The sequence below is a fragment of the Barbatula barbatula genome (genome assembly GCF_947034865.1).
Source record: "Barbatula barbatula genome assembly, contig: scaffold_177, whole genome shotgun sequence".
NCBI lineage: Eukaryota > Metazoa > Chordata > Actinopteri > Cypriniformes > Nemacheilidae > Barbatula > Barbatula barbatula.
The window spans coordinates 2501-22748 of NW_027636865.1; the positions used below are offsets into that span (position 1 = coordinate 2501).

The following is a 20248-nucleotide window of genomic DNA, read 5'->3' on the forward strand; positions in this document are numbered from 1 at the left end:
GATCCCAACAGCATCCAGGCCATGATACATGATATTTACCCATCCATCTTTAGATGCCAACACAAACAGTGACATCAGAGCCTGAAGAGTAAAACCATTAAACACACAATCATAATCCAGACTGACTACACAACACGTTTAAACACAGCTCTACTGTGAGCTCTGAAGTCATGTGATGAAATGTCATATTTTGAACCAATCATTTGCAGTGCTTCATGGGATTGAGAAGTTCAGTCACACATTCACAGTCATGTGCATTTCTCTTATTGCTTAGTGTACGTTCAGTTTCACTTCAGAGTTTATAAAGTGATTCATTTCACGGCTTGATTCATACATGAACACTTTTTATTAAAGAAATCTCACTGCAGAAAATGATCAAGAGAAATACTTCCAGAACTCAAACGGCTGAAAGAAAAGAGAACGCTGTGGGTGTGTGTTGTGTTATACTGGTGCTGTGTACCTGACCCAGGTTGTCAAAGTTGTACTTGTGATGAACCCATCTGTAGTTAGCAGAGAGACAGTCCGACTTATTTGTGATGTTTTTCACATCCAAACCAACACAGTAATAAAACTTTCCTTTGAAGAGCTGCAGGAAGAACACGCACACGCACACAAACACACGATTGATGATTGTGAGATCAGTGTGTGTATGTGAAATCAATCTGAGACGAAGACTGTCAACATTCAATCAACACTTTGTATGGTCAAATGTTTTGATGTACAGTAATACTACACTGAATTTCAATTCTATTATAATCAACTTTCTCACATTCTAATCAAATGACACTTCTACATGTGCTGAACACAGGATCAGAAGATCATCTGGAGTTTGTTGTGAGTGTTGGAGTGAATGAAGCAGAATCTATAGACATGAATGAGTGTGATAAGAACACTAAACATCAGATGAACCTGAACTCCCAGAATGCCAAATATGATGAAGAAGGCACAGCAGATGAGAACAATGTTCCCGATGGGCTTCAGTGATGTGATGAGTGTTTCCACCACCAGCTTGAGTCCTGGAGCTCGACTGATCACCCTGACAAACACCCAGAAGAATCACATATAACATAACTCATAATCACATCACATCACATCACTCATCACATCACTCATCACATCACATCACATCACAACACATCACATCTCATCACACATCACATCACTCATCACATCACATCACATCACATCACATCAAATCACTCATCACATCACATCACATCACATCACTCATCACATCACTCATCACATCACATCACATCACAACACATCACTCATCACATCACATCACATCACATCACATCACATCACATCAAATCACTCATCACATCACATCACATCACATCACATCACATCACTCATCACATCACTCATCACATCACATCACATCACAACACATCACTCATCACATCACATCACATCACATCACATCACATCACTCATCACATCACAACACATCACATCACATTCCATCACATCACATCACATCACTCATCACATCACATCACAACACATCACTCATCACATCACATCACATCACTCATCACATCACATCACTCATCACATCACTCATCACATCACATCACAACACATCACATCTCATCACACATCACATCACATCACTCATCACATCACATCACATCACATCAAATCACTCATCACATCACATCACATCACTCATCACATCACTCATCACATCACAACACATCACATCACATCACATCACATCACATCACTCATCACATCACATCACATCACATCACATCACATCACTCATCACATCACATCACATCGCTCATCACATCACATCACATCACATCACAACACATCACATCACATCACATCACATCACATCACATCAATCATCACATCACATCACAACACATCACATCACATCACTCATCACATCACATCACATCACATCACATCACATCACATCACATCACATATGTCATCACATCACATCACATCACATCACATCAAATCACTCATCACATCACATCACATCACTCATCACATCACACATCACTCATCACATCACATCACATCACACATCACTCATCACATCACATCACTCATCACATCACACATCACACATCACACATCACATCACATCACATCACATCACATATGTCATCACATCACATCACTCATCACATCACATCACTCATCACATCACATCACATCACATCACATCACATCACATCACATCACATCACATCAAATCACTCATCACATCACATCACTCATCACATCACACATCACTCATCACATCACATCACATCACATCACATCACATCACTCATCACATCACACATCACTCATCACATCACATCACATCACTCATCACATCACATCACTCATCACATCACATCACATCACATCACATCACATCACTCATCACATCACATCACATCACATCACATCACTCATCACATCACATCACATCACTCATCACATCACATCACATCACATCACATCACATCAAATCACTCATCACATCACATCACATCACATCACATCACATCACTCATCACATCACTCATCACATCACTCATCACATCACAACACATCACTCATCACATCACATCACATCACATCACATCACATCACATCACTCATCACATCACAACACATCACATCACATCACATCACTCATCACATCACATCACATCACATCACAACACATCACTCATCACATCACATCACATCACACATCACACATCACATCACATCACTCATCACATCACTCATCACATCACAACACATCACATCACATCACATCACATCACATCAATCATCACATCACATCACATCACAACACATCACATCACATCACATCACATCACATCACATCACATCACATCACATCACTCATCACATCACATCACATCACATTACATCACTCATCACATCACAACACATCACATCTCATCACACATCACATCACATCACATCACATCACAACACAACACAACACAACACATCACATCACATCACATCACATCACATTTCTACTCCTCACCTGAGAGGGCGCAATGTTCTCAACAGTCTGAGTACCCGCAGCACGCCCAGAATCTTTGCTCCCCCTGTCATTGACACCACAATGTCAATCAAAGACACAAAGACAAGAAAACCGTCCAGAATGTTCCAGCTGCTGCGCAGATATGCTCGCTCGCCCAGATACAATCCCATAGACACCACCTGAGAGAGAGAGATTCTACTGTGGGATCATCTGACAGAACAAGAGCGAGTCAGTGACATTCTGATGTCTGGACACATACACAAGCCCTGTCTCTTCTGAGAGAGATGTGATGGTCAGATGAATCATGTGATGGGTTCTTCCTCACAGGTTCTCATTCTAGCAGTCTATGTCTGTCATGTGTATGTGAGTAATGAACACAGTGGTTGCTGATGTTTGTGTGCAGTAAACAGAACACAACATCAGTTGTCTTCATCACAACACAACATCAGATCTCAACATGCTTCTTTATCTGACCTGAGAGAGAGAGAGAGATGTGAGGTGTTCATGTAAGCTTTACCTTGACTGTCATCTCAGCAACAAAGATTGCAGTAAAAACATAGTTGGAGATGGTGAGGAAGACTCGCTCCTGACAAGAGAAAACACATCCAGATTCACAACACATCCAAAGCAACAAACGCCCACAGAACACATCCGCTCACATCTACATACAACATCATCATGTGAGCTACTGTAAGTGTACTGACACACCTGTGCTGTGAGACTGTATAATAGTGACACATCTATTCACACAAAGCTTGTGTGTGTGTATATGATGACGAGATCTCTTCACACTTATCTGTTTCAGGCAGAAATCACACTTCATTCCTAAATGATGATGTGACAGATTTCACACTGAGTTGAAAATGGCTCTCACACTACTGAGACGAGACGTGATGATGATGATGATGATGAGTCAAACTGTCTGTGTCTCGTGTCTCTGTGTGTGTTCGTGTGCGTCGGTCAGTGTGTGTGTGTGTATTTGTGTGTGCGTGGGCGTGCGTCTGAGTGTCTTTCTGGGGTGTGTGCGTGAGTGTGTGTCTGACTGTGTCTGAGTATCTGTCTGGGGTGTAACTGTGTTGGTGTTGGGTCCTACCAGGCTGCCCTGATGGATTCTGGGTCTCTCTAGTGCTACAGTGATGCAGTTGAGGAAGATGAAAGAAAGAACCACATAATCAAACAGCTTATGAGCAATAATCATCTGACACAGCAACCGAAACCTGCACACACACACACACACACATACAAACAGACAGAGAAAGAGACACACACAAACAGAGAGATAGGGTGGGTGATCAGTCTGTAAACATCAATAATCATTTGTTGTCCAGCGGAGGCAGAAATCACACAGACTGAATTCTCTACGGGATTCAATCGACACTGTCTTCAGCATCTCTTCTACAGTGTCATGACTTACATCTGATCATATATCCAGACAACACGTGTTTTTTCACATCATCATCACACACTTGAGCAGAGAGTTAAACTGGATAAATACAACATAAATGAGTTGAAGAGAATTAACAGAAGTGTCATGAGGTCATGATGACCACATACTTGTTCTGAGGGGAAAATAAGTAAATCGACCAATCATCTCTGGTCTCACACCAGTCTGGACGATACACCTCCATCATCTTCTGCACACGAGAAAACAGACTCTGTGAAAACACACGCACGCACACACAGGCACACACACACGCACACACACACTTTTATCAGGCTATTGTGATGTGTTTCCAGTATATATACATTTCTTCAGTATGAAGTATGAAAAATCTATGCCCTTAACTGTTACCAAACCCACCAGCCTTACAGTACAGACCCTCCTTTTAACCCTCAGAGAGACCACGGGGTGAAGACCACCCGCCTTACAGTACAGACCCTCCTTCTAACCCTTAGAGAGACCACGGGGTGAAGACCACCCGCCTTACAGTACAGACCCTCCTTCTAACCCTCAGAGAGACCACGGGGTGAAGACCACCCGCCTTACAGTACAGACCCTCCTTCTAACCCTTAGAGAGACCACGGGGTGAAGACCACCCGCCTTACAGTACAGACCCTCCTTCTAACCCTTAGAGAGACCACGGGGTGAAGACCACCCGCCTTACAGTACAGACCCTCCTTCTAACCCTTAGAGAGACCACGGGGTGAAGACCACCCGCCTTACAGTACAGACCCTCCTTCTAACCCTTAGAGAGACCACGGGGTGAAGACCACCCGCCTTACAGTACAGACCCTCCTTCTAACCCTTAGAAAGACCACGGGGTGAAGACCACCCGCCTTACAGTACAGACCCTCCTTCTAACCCTTAGAGAGACCACGGGGTGAAGACCACCCACCCACCATTTATCCCAAACCCACCATTCTAGAATCAAGACCACATGTAAAAATAGTGAACTGGAGCAGAACAGTTCTGCCCAATGTGCGGCACCACAGTTAGGAATCAAAAGAGTGTGATGCTGAACACCGGATCAGGTGACAAATCTAAATCAAATGTTATCGAAGTCACATTCAAATTGCGTGATCGTGGAAGATTGTTAGTGATTGATTAGATTTTTTTAAATTTCTTATATTGTCCTTTAAACGCCACACTATATCTTTTTAAAACTTATTCGTATCTTGGTTCATTACATATCTCAAGATTACAAACAAAACACAAATCTTTATAAAGCTAGAGACCAGCCTAATTTCTTATGACATCATCGATATTAATGTGCCCAAACAACTTTATTAAATAAATGTCAAATGCTCCTGACGAGCCGACGTTTCAATGTCCTACAACAATAAAATGTATTTGAATGGAAGTCACAGTGAGTCACACATATATGACAATATTACATTCATGTTTTCTGTATCTAAAAAAACAGATATATTACATACTATAAGTATGCTATTAAAAAGGCTTTAATAATACAAATATCTGTGTCACGTCGCTGTATTTAAAGACTGATTGGGTCATTTTATACTAGTGCTGGAAACAGAAAGAGTCGTTGTCTCGGTTGAAATCTAGCTCGGTCATTTGTTTGTCAGTTACCAATAATTCATGCATCATTATGAAGATTTCTTTATGAAGGAGCTTACTACACATTATAAAAAATTTGCTGTTTTATTAGAACACCTACATCACCTAAAGAAACCTTTTCAAAAGCACATAAGTGGAATTAAAATGATTCAAGATTCATGTCTTTATTGATCACCATGAAATGTGTCTGAAGTAACAACGCACGTACTTCAATAAGAGAGCAACATAGGATAAACATATGCTTAAAAACTGTCATCATTTGGCCCTCAGAAGTTTAAGAACCCCTGTCCTACAGTGTGTACAGTTGAAACAGGTCTTATCTGCAAGTTTATGTTTTAAACACAAGTTAAAAGTTACAGATTGCGTCTTTAAATCATTTGTGTGTCCAGAGTTGTGCGTCACTCACATATTCTGTGTCTTCATCCAGGTCACTCTTTTCTTTACGGACATTCAGCTGAGGATAAATGTCTCCGAGCAGCGGCCCCTGAGGTCCCGGGCCCTTCCCGTTACAGTCGTGATGCTCCGCTGAGACGCTCTTCTTCCGGAGCAGAGGGGGGCGCTGCAGGGGTTCTGGGAGCTCCAGCGAGAGAGCCCGGCGGGTTCGCCGTGACAGGAACGGAGGATGAGGCAGAAGCGTCTCGTGTTCGGTGGGATGTGAGTGAACACCATGAACCCTTAAACTGCCCCCGATCCCTCCAGATGATGTCAGACCTCCAGCAGAACGACCCGCGCTGTTCCAGCTGCACCGCCGACTCCAGGACGCCTGAGGAGGAGGAGGACGCCCCCAGTGGTGATAATGAAAACTGCGACTGTGACGCTAAACACAAAGAAAGACTAACTTTTATTTCAGCATTAACCGATTCATTTTCATTCATCAATTTCTGTTATTCACTCTCTCGCTGCTGTCTCTTTAACACTCATCAGATTCACAACACAATCACAGCTGATTTGTGTCACTCAAACACTTGAGATCAGACTCAAATAATCAGAGATCTGTTTTTAACATTAAGATGACGTCACTTTGATTGGACGACTCAAGTTTCTCTTCATCCAATGATGACACTTTCATGCGAGTGATGTCACAGAGTTGCAGAAGTTCAGAGCAGATCACGATTACAGTTTGTATGCATGTTGATTCTGGAGTGAGAAGTTTTGAGTGTCGTTTTCTGTTTAGGATTTAGCACGTGACATGAGAATAAAGATGTGTGTTGGTGGCATGTTCTCGTTTTAGAAGCCGGAACCGTTGCCATAGAAACGTGTGTTCTCTGCTGTTGACCTCACACAGAAAGTTGTGTTGATGAACAAACAGAATCACATCAGTCACACGTCCGTTCAGCAGTCTGGACAACACGTTTGATTCTGTCAAAACCTGACAACATGTGTACTTTTACACTTTGAGTTTTTACCACAATACTCTTCAGACTGCACAACAACAACAGCTCAACACACTCCCTTTCTACAATTAAAAAAAGACGTTACCATGGAAACCCCGAAAGGCTTTGACTGAGTATCACACATTATCAAGATATTTATTTTGTCTCACACAAACACAAAAAAGTCTACACACACAATCCAAATATTATGTGCACGGATGTCACTCTCTCACAAAAGAAGATATTTTGAAGAATGTTGATCATCCAACAACACTGAGCCTCATTGACCTCACTGTATGAAAACCAAACCATTTCTCAAAACATCTTTTGTGTCCCTCAGAGCAAAAAGACGCATATGGAAGGTTCTATATATAGAAGGAAATCCGCTGAGATTTGAGGTGGTGATGAAAACACAAAGCCGGTGTTTAGAGAAGAATCAGGATTGACCAATGACAGTCCAGCACAAACACAGACATGTGACTGACATTTATTTCTCTATTGACACACCAGAGATGAAGATCTCCTGCATAGACCGATGGGTCGACTCCTGTGATTCTCCTCAGAAAAACTCATCCGGCTCTTTCCTTCAGCCAGCGGTGCCAACTCAAGATGACCGTTAGCTGTGAGAGAGGAGAGTTTAGGATCTGCAGGAGAGAGAGAGAGACAGCAGACATCTTCAGAGGAGATGCTGGAAACCAAAACAATCATGCCGGATAATAAACATACGCAGAGTCAACTGAAAAACAGTCTACATGTTCCTGTCTATCCCTCACAGGTGTATTTACATTGAATCATGTGTAAAGAGAATCAAACCTGAGAACGTGAGCGAATCTTTCCGTTTCTCGTTGTCATCAGAGGACGAGTGGTCATCATCTGTGAATGAGTGATTGGCATCTCCCTGATGGACAGACCGACATTCAGCAGGAACTCAATGAAATTCTGGTTTAATTCAGTGTTATCTGGGGGGTCACCTCAGCCTGAAAGCCCTCCACCAGTATGGCCACCAGCAGATTGAACAGAACGTAGTTCCCAAACGCCATGAGAGCCACAAAATAAAGAGCAACCAGAGGAGACGTGGAGGCCATCCCGTTATACAACACCCCATTCCAGTCCTCCTGCGTCAGAATCTACACACAAACACAGAGTCATGCGTGTGTCTCAGTGACGTGTGCATCACGCATCTCTCTCTCTGTACCTGAAACACAGTGACGATCGCCCACAGCAGAGAATCAAAGTTCTTCCGGTCAGGTACTGTGTCTCCAGTGTCTGTTTTAAGACTGAACTTACAGCCAAAGATATGCATCCCCAGAATACTGCAGACAGACAGAGAGACAGATGGACAGACAGACAAACAGACAGAGAAAGACAGACATAGAGAGAGAGAGAGAGAGAGAGAGAGAGAGAGAGAGAGAGAGAGAGGCAGATAGACAGAGAGAGAGGCAGATAGACAGAGAGAGAGAGAACAGACGGACAGACAGAGAAAGTGACAGACGGACGGACAGACAGACAGAGACAGACAGACAGACAGACAGAGACAGACAGACAGACAGACAGAGACAGACAGACAGACACAGAGAGAGAGAGAGAGAGAGAGAGAGAGAGAGAGAGAGAGAGAGAGAGAGAGAGAGAGAGAGAGAGAGAGAGAGAGAGACAGAGAGACAGAGAGACAGAGAGAGAGAGAGAGAGAGAGAGAGAGAGAGAGAGAGAGAGGGAGACAGAGAGAGAGACAGACAGACAGAGAGAGAGAGAGAGAGAGAGAGAGAGAGAGAGAGACAGAGAGAGAGACAGACAGACAGACAGACATACGGACGGACAGGCCAACAGACAGTCAGTGAAAGAGAGACAGATGGACAGACAGAGAAAGAGAGACAGACAGACAGGTCAAATCATGTGTTAAGTATGAGCTGCTCTTGACTCTATGAAGTTGTGACTTTTGTTCTGAGACTGTATTGTTTGTGAGACTGTATCGCTCAAGTGTAATGAGAGGTGGATTCACACCTGAAGATGAAGATGAAGAGCATCAGCAGCATGCAGAACGTGGCCACATTGTCCATAGTCTTCATCAGAACAACCAGCTGTCTGCGTAACGCCGGCATAAACCGAACCAGCTTCAGAACACGCAACAACCTGAACGTCCTGAGCACTGACAGACCGCCGCCGTCAGACTGACCCATGATCTCACACACACTGCGCACACACACACACACAGACAGATATGAATCAAGCAGAAAGATCATCAGTGTTGTGTGAATAATTGTGTTGTTGTTGTCTCTGTTTACCTGATGATCACAATGATTCCATCAAAACTGTTGTAGGGATTACGCAGGTAATGAAGACAGCCAAACGCTGTGAGCTTCAACATCATCTCCAGAGCAAACATACTGGTGAACACGATGTTACAGATCTCCAGAACATTAGTCAGCTCTTCTGGCTGCACACACACACACACACACACGCATCATTAGGTGCAGTAATGAAGAGAGTTAATGATGATGAAGTCAATCAGATCAGACATCTTTTATTTCACTGAGTTCTAAACATTCAGATTCTCGCAGAACTACACAACATCTGAACAATAACACCACAACACGCTTAATAAAACTGTGTGTACCTGCTGGTGGTGTTCTATGCCCATGCTGATTGTGTTGATGAGGATGGCGATCATGATGCCTCTGTTGAAGTATTTACTCTCCACGATCGCCCACAGTTTCACTCTCATCTCCATCCACAGCTCAAGACCCCGCCCCTGACACGCCCCCTCCACACTCTCATCAGCACCACGCTCCTCTGGCTGCTGATTGGCTGCTGAGGCAGCAGGTGTCACTCTGTCTGTAGTACATCAAATAGACACTGTTACATTACACACACACACATCCGCCTTCATCTAAACAGAGTTCAAAGATGATTAGTCTGATCTCATCTATCATTACTCCAGTATGGATCCGTCTGATCTCATCTATCATTACTCCAGTAGAGATCCGTCTAATCTCATCTATTATAACTCCAGTAGAGATCCGTCTGATCTCATCTATCATAACTCCAGTAGAGATCCGTCTGATCTCATCTATCATTACTCCAGTAGGGATCCGTCTGATCTCATCTATCATTACTCCAGTAGAGATCCGTCTGATCTCGTCTATCATTACTCCAGTAGAGATCCGTCTGATCTCATCTATCATTACTCCAGTAGGGATCCGTCTGATCTCATCTATCATTACTCCAGTAGAGATCCGTCTGATCTCGTCTATCATTACTCCAGTAGGGATCCGTCTGATCTCATCTATCATTACTCCAGTAGGGATCCGTCTGATCTCGTCTATCATTACTCCAGTAGAGATCCGTCTGATCTCATCTATCATTACTCCAGTAGGGATCCGTCTGATCTCGTCTATCATTACTCCAGTAGAGATCCGTCTGATCTCATCTATCATTACTCCAGTAGGGATCCGTCTGATCTCATCTATCATTACTCCAGTAGAGATCCGTCTGATCTCATCTATCATTACTCCAGTAGAGATCCGTCTGATCTCATCTATCATTACTCCAGTAGAGATCCGTCTGATCTCATCTATCATTACTCCAGTAGGGATCCGTCTGATCTCATCTATCATTACTCCAGTAGAGATCCGTCTGATCTCGTCTATCATTACTCCAGTAGAGATCCGTCTGATCTCGTCTATCATTACTCCAGTAGGGATCCGTCTGATCTCATCTATCATTACTCCAGTAGAGATCCGTCTGATCTCGTCTATCATTACTCCAGTAGGGATCCGTCTGATCTCATCTATCATTACTCCAGTAGGGATCCGTCTGATCTCGTCTATCATTACTCCAGTAGAGATCCGTCTGATCTCATCTATCATTACTCCAGTAGGGATCCGTCTGATCTCATCTATCATTACTCCAGTAGAGATCCGTCTGATCTCGTCTATCATTACTCCAGTAGAGATCCGTCTGATCTAATCTATCATTACTCCAGTAGGGATCCGTCTGATCTCGTCTATCATTACTCCAGTAGAGATCCGTCTGATCTAATCTATCATTACTCCAGTAGAGATCCGTCTGATCTCGTCTATCATTACTCCAGTAGAGATCCGTCTGATCTCATCTATCATTACTCCAGTAGGGATCCGTCTGATCTCGTCTATCATTACTCCAGTAGAGATCCGTCTGATCTCGTCTATCATTACTCCAGTAGAGATCCGTCTGATCTCGTCTATCATTACTCCAGTAGAGATCCGTCTGATCTCATCTATCATTACTCCAGTAGAGATCCGTCTGATCTCATCTATCATTACTCCAGTAGAGATCCGTCTGATCTCGTCTATCATTACTCCAGTAGAGATCCGTCTGATCTAATCTATCATTACTCCAGTAGGGATCCGTCTGATCTCGTCTATCATTACTCCAGTAGAGATCCGTCTGATCTAATCTATCATTACTCCAGTAGAGATCCGTCTGATCTCGTCTATCATTACTCCAGTAGAGATCCGTCTGATCTCATCTATCATTACTCCAGTAGGGATCCGTCTGATCTCGTCTATCATTACTCCAGTAGAGATCCGTCTGATCTCGTCTATCATTACTCCAGTAGAGATCCGTCTGATCTAATCTATCATTACTCCAGTAGAGATCCGTCTGATCTCATCTATCATTACTCCAGTAGAGATCCGTCTGATCTCATCTATCATTACTCCAGTAGAGATCCGTCTGATCTCGTCTATCATTACTCCAGTAGGGATCCGTCTGATCTCATCTATCATTACTCCAGTAGAGATCCGTCTGATCTAATCTATCATTACTCCAGTAGAGATCCGTCTGATCTCGTCTATCATTACTCCAGTAGGGATCCGTCTGATCTCATCTATCATTACTCCAGTAGGGATCCGTCTGATCTCATCTATCATTACTCCAGTAGAGATCCGTCTGATCTCATCTATCATTACTCCAGTAGAGATCCGTCTGATCTCATCTATCATTACTCCAGTAGACATCCGTCTGATCTCATCTATCATTACTCCAGTAGGGATCCGTCTGATCTCATCTATCATTACTCCAGTAGAGATCCGTCTGATCTAATCTATCATTACTCCAGTAGAGATCCGTTTGATCAGATCACATCAGGGCGAGTGGCTCAGCGTCATGCATACACCTCTCAGGAGTGTGAGACCTGTGATCTAAAGCGATCTAACCGTGCTGGAGGGTCTGTCCTCCGTTGATGTGGTGTTTGTGGTGAGGTGATGTTCTCTGCTGTGGTGTTTGACAGAGAGCTGTACAGAACGTGGCGATGCGCCGATGGGTCTTGTGCAGGACGTGACGGACGAGCTGAAAGATTTCCCCGTAACAGTCTCCGGGTTCAGCCAGAGTGCTGGAGGACAGACACGCATCCCGCTGCTCCTGCATCAACTGATGCTCACGCTGTTTGGTCTCAGAAAACTGTGTGGCTATGACGACCAAACACAAGTTTATCATGAAGAAAGAGCCGATCTGTGAGGTGAGACAAAAGTGCAGAGAACGAGTTAATTCTACACTTGTGTGTGTGTGTGTGTGTGTGTGTAGTGTACTTACTATAATAAGCAGAATAAAATAAATGAAGTTGTAGAAGGAATGTGCGTCCATGACATAATACATGATTTCCACCCAACCCTCCAGAGTTATGACCTAAACACACAAACACGTTAGGGAGAAAACTAACATTTCTTCCATTTTCCTGTATTCATATTTTCTGTAAAGTTGGTTTGCAAATTGAAACGAAAGTACAAATACAAATAAAAGGAAAGTTTTCAGAGAGTAACCTGAAATATGACGATCCAGGCGTATCCGATGTTGTCGAAGTTGATAGCTCCTTTGTGTGGGTTTTTGTGACCCGTGATACAGCGTGTGTAATATTGATTCCAGTTCAGACAGAGTCCAGGAATAAGAGCGCTGGTGTTCAGGACGGGTTCAGTGGTCAGGCCCATCGTCTGATGATGAAGAACATCATCTAAATCCAGACAACACTGATGTCCTGCTACACGACGAGCCGGCACGTCACCGCACGACATGATGCCATTATCCTGCGGCAGAGAACAGATGAAGGGCCTCTCGTCTTCCTCATCCAGTGAGTAGTACTGAGCAGGAAGTGATACGCCCGTCGACCTTAAAACACACAGTCAGAACGGTTGATATTTACATGAAATCAGATCGAACAAATTCACATTTTTGACGGATCCTTTCATCTGTATTTCTGGCTTGTGTTTCTGTCAGATGGTCTTGTGTGTCTGCTTTATTATGACACAATATGTCACGTCACATTTACTGACTGAAGCATCTTACTGTACACAGAGTTTACTGTACAGCACTGACACAGATGTTCAATATAAACACACACACACACACACACACACACACACAGTTCTCTCTCTCTCTCTGTGTGTGTGTGTAAATCATAAATGCTGCATTGAGTCGTCACTTAAGGTCACTTAAAGCGTCTCCTGACGGTGGAGGTGAATCTGTAAGAAAGATGATATACATGATTCTTTATGGAGAACAGACAGATCTCTGATCAATAAACTGAGATATGCTTCAGATCACTGCCAACATACAGAGAAGAGCTGAGACACATCCAGAAACACACAATTACGACAAGAGCAAATACACTCGAGAGATCCCATCAATACACCCGACAGAGCACATGATCTGATCAGCTTCTTCCATGCTGTTATACTGTACGTTTCAAATAGATTTGTTTGTCAAAAGTATGTAAATATGTACAGAGAGAGAGAGAGAGAGAGAGAGAGAGAGAGAGAGAGACAGTGAGAGAGAGAGAGAGAGAGAGACAGAGAGAGAGAGAGAGAGAGAGAGAGAGAGAGAGACAGAGAGAGAGAGAGAGAGAGAGACGGAGCTCAGGGCTTGATATTGATATTTCATTCTATATTTATCTCTTACTCAGCACCTTATGTGTGTATGTGCGAGTTTGTGTGCGTGTTTGTGTGTGTGCATGTTTGTGTGTGTGTGTGTGTGTTTGTGCGTGTTTGTGCATGTGTGTGTGTGCGTGTGTGTGTGCATGTGTGTGTGCGTGTTTGTGTGTGTGTTTGTACATGTGTGTGTGTGTGTGCATTTGTGTGTGTGTGCGAGTGTGTGTGCGTGTTTGTGTGTGTGCATGTTTGTGTGTGTGTGTGTGTGTGTGTTTGTGCGTGTTTGTGCATGTGTGTGTGTGCGTGTGTGTGTGCATGTGTGTGTGCGTGTTTGTGTGTGTGTTTGTACATGTGTGTGTGTGTGTGCATTTGTGTGTGTGTGCGAGTGTGTGTGCGTGTTTGTGTGTGTTTGTGTGTGCGCGTGTGTGTGGACTCACAGTGTGAAGTTTTGCTCCGGGTAGCAACGGTTCCGCAGAAGCCCCGCCCACAGCTGTACACCAATGATCCCGAAGATGAAGAAGACAAAGAAACACAAGAGCAGCACGTTCCCCAACATCGGCAGTGTGTCCAACAACAGATTCACCAAAATACGCATACCTGACACACACACAGAAGAAAATGCCATTACTCACATGTTCCTCTTTCATAGCTGAGGAGGTCTGATGGAGTTCTCACTTGTGTCTCAGATTGTTCAGGAGAAGTAGAAAGAGTAAAAGGATTTGAGTAAATGTGATGAGAAATGTTTGAGTTGATATTGACTTGATCACAGACGAGACGGATCTGAGCTCAGTTTCACACACTGTTGATGTCTCTCTCAAACTCTCATGACAGACAAATTTCTGACTCTTTTTCTCAAGAGAAATATCTGAGACACACGTGAGACTTAAACAAAAGCTTTCGTTTGCTCTTCATTTAATCTCACTGATCACAAGCTTGTTTTCTCTCTGAAGCTCATATCAGCACATTCATGAGCACAAGATCTGCTGACATCATATCCAAGAATCCTTCAGAGAGGCTTTCAGTTCTCTCTTGACCATCAGAGTCACGTTCATGTTGCTGAGGCTGAATATCACATTGCACTCTAAAAAGTGATTCGTTGTCTCAACAACCATATTGCTTTATGTGAAGTAGCTTCTGCTTAAAAATATACACATTTATAAAATCTTAAACATGACTTCAAATCCTTTGTTCATGCAACATAAAAATATAAATGACATGAAAAGTTCAAAAGTATACATGAAGTGAATGTAAACATTAGAGTTAACTACAGTTAAAATAAAGTAAAACCTACATACATTTTCAATGACCTCAATGAACTTAAATTTTCTTTGCGCCTGAAAAGTTAGATTTTTCATGCATTTTAAATAATAAGCACTTTATATACTGTAGATGTTAATAAGATGAACAATGAAATGTAAGATGTATTTATTCTTATTGATGTTGTTTGGTAGTGAATAATCGTTTACCATTCAGGTGATTGGTGTTTGCTTTGGTGAGCACAGACCCTGTTCAACCCATCATATTTCTTACCAAAATAAGGAAGACACACAGTCATGTTGTGTGCTTCTGTAAAGAATCATTCAACTAATCAGTCATCAATTTTTAAATACTATTTGTTATAATAATGTACTTCACATGCTGTATGAACATTAAGAATATTTCATATGAATGAAATATTTAAGTACAGCCTACATGAGCGCTGTAAGTTGACAAGGGAACTCACACAACAACGATTTTCATGTTATTTTGAAATCTGTTTAAGTTAAATTTACTGAAAAACCATGATGGTGCTCATATATTTTAATTGTGTTGTGTGTAGATTTTGTGATGTATCAAAGTCAGTACAGCAATATTTCATATAATGAGTGTGTGTGTGTGTGTGTTGATGCTTTATTCTGCCTGTTAAAGAATGAAATTATCTGCTAATAGCTTAAACACAATCAATACTAAACCTGTTTAGCTAAACTAAACACTGAATGCGAGCACATTTTCATCTTTGACTTCAGTAAGCTGATCATCTTAAGTTTATTTCACTTTAAATCTTTAATTTATTCATCATTAAAGAGAATACATTAAAGGCACAGTTCATTCAAAATGACCCTTACCCTCATGTCACGGCATTCTTCTGCAGAAAACAAAAGATGTTTTGAAGAACATTGATAACCAGACAAAAATGAACGTAGCACATATGTCATATAAATGATGTCTTTTTTCACCATATGGAGAAGAGCAGAACATCAGAAAGAACATACAGGTGTGTAGATGAATAACACAATCAGAGGGACTCACTGGGAACTCTGTTAATGGCCTTCAGAGGTCTCAGGACTCTCACAGTTCTGATGGCCGTCAGATTAATGTTCTGAAGATCCAGTGAATACTCCACCACCCTAAAAAACACAACACACATCTTATTCTTATCATGGACACACACACACACACACACACAGCATTAATTAAAGCTCCATCTGTCCTGCATTTCCACACATTCATTATAAACTCTGACACCTCATGAAAGAAACACAATACAATAATAACACATTACACACACACACACTGAATTGTGTGTGTTTGTGCTGTGGATCTCAGTGATGTTTGTTCGGAGACATGAAACAGCTCTTCTACTTATCTGCAGACAGTTTCTAATACACACACATCTGATACACACGCACGCAGGCACGCGCACACACACACACACGCACGCACACAAGCCAGACACACACACACACACACACACACACACACACACACACAGCATTAATTAAAGCTCCATCTGTCCTGCATTTCCACACGTTCATTATAAACTCTGACACCTCATGAAAGAAACACAATACAATAACAACACATTACACACACAAACACACACAGTCCCGTATGGCTTTCTATTTATCGAAACAAACATTAAAACACACATGATAACACGCACACATTTAAACACGCACGTGAGAGTGAAAGCTTCCCTTAGTTTGTATAAGGAGCTGATTCTCTCCCACATCATCTGATGATGATTCACACACACACACACACACACGATGATCATTATAAATATGACACATACGGTACAGTAGCACACGTGTGATAAGAGTTTATCAGAATCATGAACACAATGAGTGTTTACACTTTAAGGGTTAAATCACACTCGAGTACAATTTGGACTAATATTCAAACCTCTGACAGGCAGTTTCATAGCCAATAAAGATATCCGACCGTAAACGGACCAAAAGATTTTAGACCGAAGAGGTTTCACACAAGTGCTGTGTCTTTCAAAGTTTACAAACCAACAGGCAACACAAACGCAATCCCTGCGACTCCTTAACCTCTAATGAAGGGAATCACAACATTTATAAGAAACGGACAATTATTTAAATAGTTATAATTGATAATGTGTATCAGTCTGCATTTGTTTCAGTAGCGCGGCAGGCAGGGCTCGTATCAAACCAGAAAATACGAAGGCTCATCTGAGACAAGGAGAAATATTGAGTTCCTGTATCAGTCCGTTCGCCAAACAGATGCTCTGACCTTATGAGTGAGTACGGCACGTCAAGCAGTTTCACACTATACATTACCAGTTATAATTAGGACATGTTCGATTCAGATATTTTTGGAGTCGATTCCAATTCAAATTCCTGGTTTGGGAAGCGAAAGAATCGATTCCAATAATTGATTCCTAGCTGATGTTTTCGATTCCTGCTCGATGCCCTGTTTTACTTCTGATTTTTATTTATTATTTTTTAAAAAAACGTACATATTTCTAAGCTGTCACTTTTTACATGTATAAATTGTTTATTGTTTCTATAACAAAAATCTTGTCCTGAAATTCCAATGTATTTTTAAGAATATAATTAATAAAATAAATAAACTAGCTGTTTTAAAAAATAAAGCACAGGTCAAATGACTATTTTTAAAATTATTCCGCAGTGTACACAAAAATAATTGAGGTTGAGATCGAAAAACAGTCAATTGTATAAAATATATGTAAGAATACTGTCAGGTAAGGGGTGGGGCTTGTGCTTATGAAGGAGTTGATTCCTTTAATGGAATCGATTGATAATCAACGTCTTGGAATCGAGAACTGGTTTCTCCTTTGGAATAGATTCCAGCCTTAGTTATAATGTTGAAAATAACATTCAGTTCCTCACACAGATCAATCGATTCGCTTAAATAAGATAGAAAGAAACCGCATGGATTACTTTTGTCACCACAATCTGTATTTTCAACTTTTTAGAACATGAAAGACTTGCATTTTATTAAATGGATCACAATTTCAGGTAAAAATCTTTACTGTCCCACATACATCTGAGGGGGCTTATGGTTGAGTTAATGAAGAGCCAGCCAATGCAATTTTGGTTACAAATGTTGTGCATTTTTTGCATGCAGTATTTGGGGCTCTAATTTATTCATTCCTGCATTAAGGTGTCTAGTACACATGATTGAACCGTGTTGGAAGTGCATGAATGGTTTTAACTGAAAAACTGAGCTCGTGATAGACACATTGAAGGGTTTTTAGGTAAAGATGTGTTTTGTTAAAAGTAGCTATATTTTCCATATAAATCTCCAAATATGATTATTAATCATTATCTGAATTCATTAAATAACACAGACAAAAAAGGAACGAGTAACTAGTACTCTCAGTAGTTTTGGAGAAGAGTCATTTACACTTTTACTCATAATTGAGTACAATTTCAGCAATGTAACGGTACTTGTACAAAAGTACACATTTCCAGAACTCTTTCCACTGTTCAGAATGTTCTGGAGGTGATGAGAGAATATCCAAACGCAGCGGAGGAACGCTGACAGTCTGCTCTTTAATTCATGAAGGTCCAGACATAAAAGCCCTTGTTTCTACTTTTATACTCGTCCTTTAAATTTTAATTTCTCTCCCAGGATCTGGAGTATCCTCATTAACACTGATAGATATGATTCATTTCTATAAAACATATCATTTACCATAGAAACTACACATACACAATATAAAGATTGAGAAATATAACTGTAATAAAGTCATGTTCTAATAGAATCTCACATCTGTCTAGTACGGTTTAAAACCCACAAGTGATGTCAGACTCAACAGTGGTTTGTTCGGCTTTATCAAACGTCTGTGATTACAGTCACTCTATAGAATCCCTGTTTATCGTGAGGAAATCTGTTCTGAGATCAGTCACATCTCACCCTGCCATGACAATGAAGAAGTCCAGTCTGTTCCATGTGTCGCCCAGATAACAGCGCCGGCCGAAGATTCCCAGAGCCAACATCTTCACCACCATCTCCAGAGCAAAGAAGACGTAGATGAAGGCGTCAAACACCTGAAGACAGACACAGACTTGAATAACATGAGTGTGTCTTCAGGAGAGACACGTGAGAGGAGACGGGACTGACCTGTAGAATCTGACAGCGTTCAGATGAGCAGTCCATGTTCTCACAGGGTTGAAACATTCCCAACGTCACACAGTTTAACAGAATCACCAGCATACTGACCCGCTCGAACCACGTTCACATCACACGGTTAAGATCATAACAGAACACTACACACATCAGTGACATCATCATCATCATCATCATCATCACGTACACACACACACACACATCAGTGACATCATCATCATCACGTACACACACACACACACACACACATCAGTGACATCATCATCATCACGTACACACACACACACACACATCAGTGACATCATCATCATCACGTACACACACACACACATCAGTGACATCATCATCATCACGTACACACACACACACACACACACACATCAGTGACATCATCATCATCATCATCATCACGTACACACACACACACACACACACACACACACACATCAGTGACATCATCGTCATCATCATCATCACGTACACACACACACACACACACACACACACACATCAGTGACGTCATCATCATCATCATCATCACGTACACACACACACACAC

The 20248-nt window shown here is 41.8% G+C and overlaps 1 protein-coding gene across 1 annotated transcript in view; it reads right to left on the bottom strand.

Moving 5' to 3' along the window:
* LOC306890988 (voltage-dependent T-type calcium channel subunit alpha-1I-like) overlaps window positions 1-19791 on the bottom strand; it is a gene marked incomplete at its 3' end in the record, with an annotated part of 22118 nt that extends 2327 nt beyond the window's left edge. Inside the window, 22 exon segments of the mRNA XM_079488414.1 lie at window positions 1-81; window positions 461-586; window positions 910-1036; window positions 3023-3201; window positions 3540-3608; window positions 4116-4239; window positions 4577-4677; window positions 6448-6858; window positions 7922-8058; window positions 8228-8312; window positions 8386-8541; window positions 8610-8727; window positions 9413-9601; window positions 9694-9845; window positions 10026-10243; window positions 12607-12901; window positions 12983-13075; window positions 13210-13552; window positions 14748-14907; window positions 16600-16697; window positions 19477-19610; window positions 19684-19791. The exon segment at window positions 1-81 is cut by the window's left edge and continues 9 nt beyond it. Of these exon segments, the coding sequence (XP_079344540.1) occupies window positions 1-81; window positions 461-586; window positions 910-1036; window positions 3023-3201; window positions 3540-3608; window positions 4116-4239; window positions 4577-4677; window positions 6448-6858; window positions 7922-8058; window positions 8228-8312; window positions 8386-8541; window positions 8610-8727; window positions 9413-9601; window positions 9694-9845; window positions 10026-10243; window positions 12607-12901; window positions 12983-13075; window positions 13210-13552; window positions 14748-14907; window positions 16600-16697; window positions 19477-19610; window positions 19684-19776 (3489 nt within the window).
* Window positions 19792-20248: the final 457 nt, after the last annotated feature.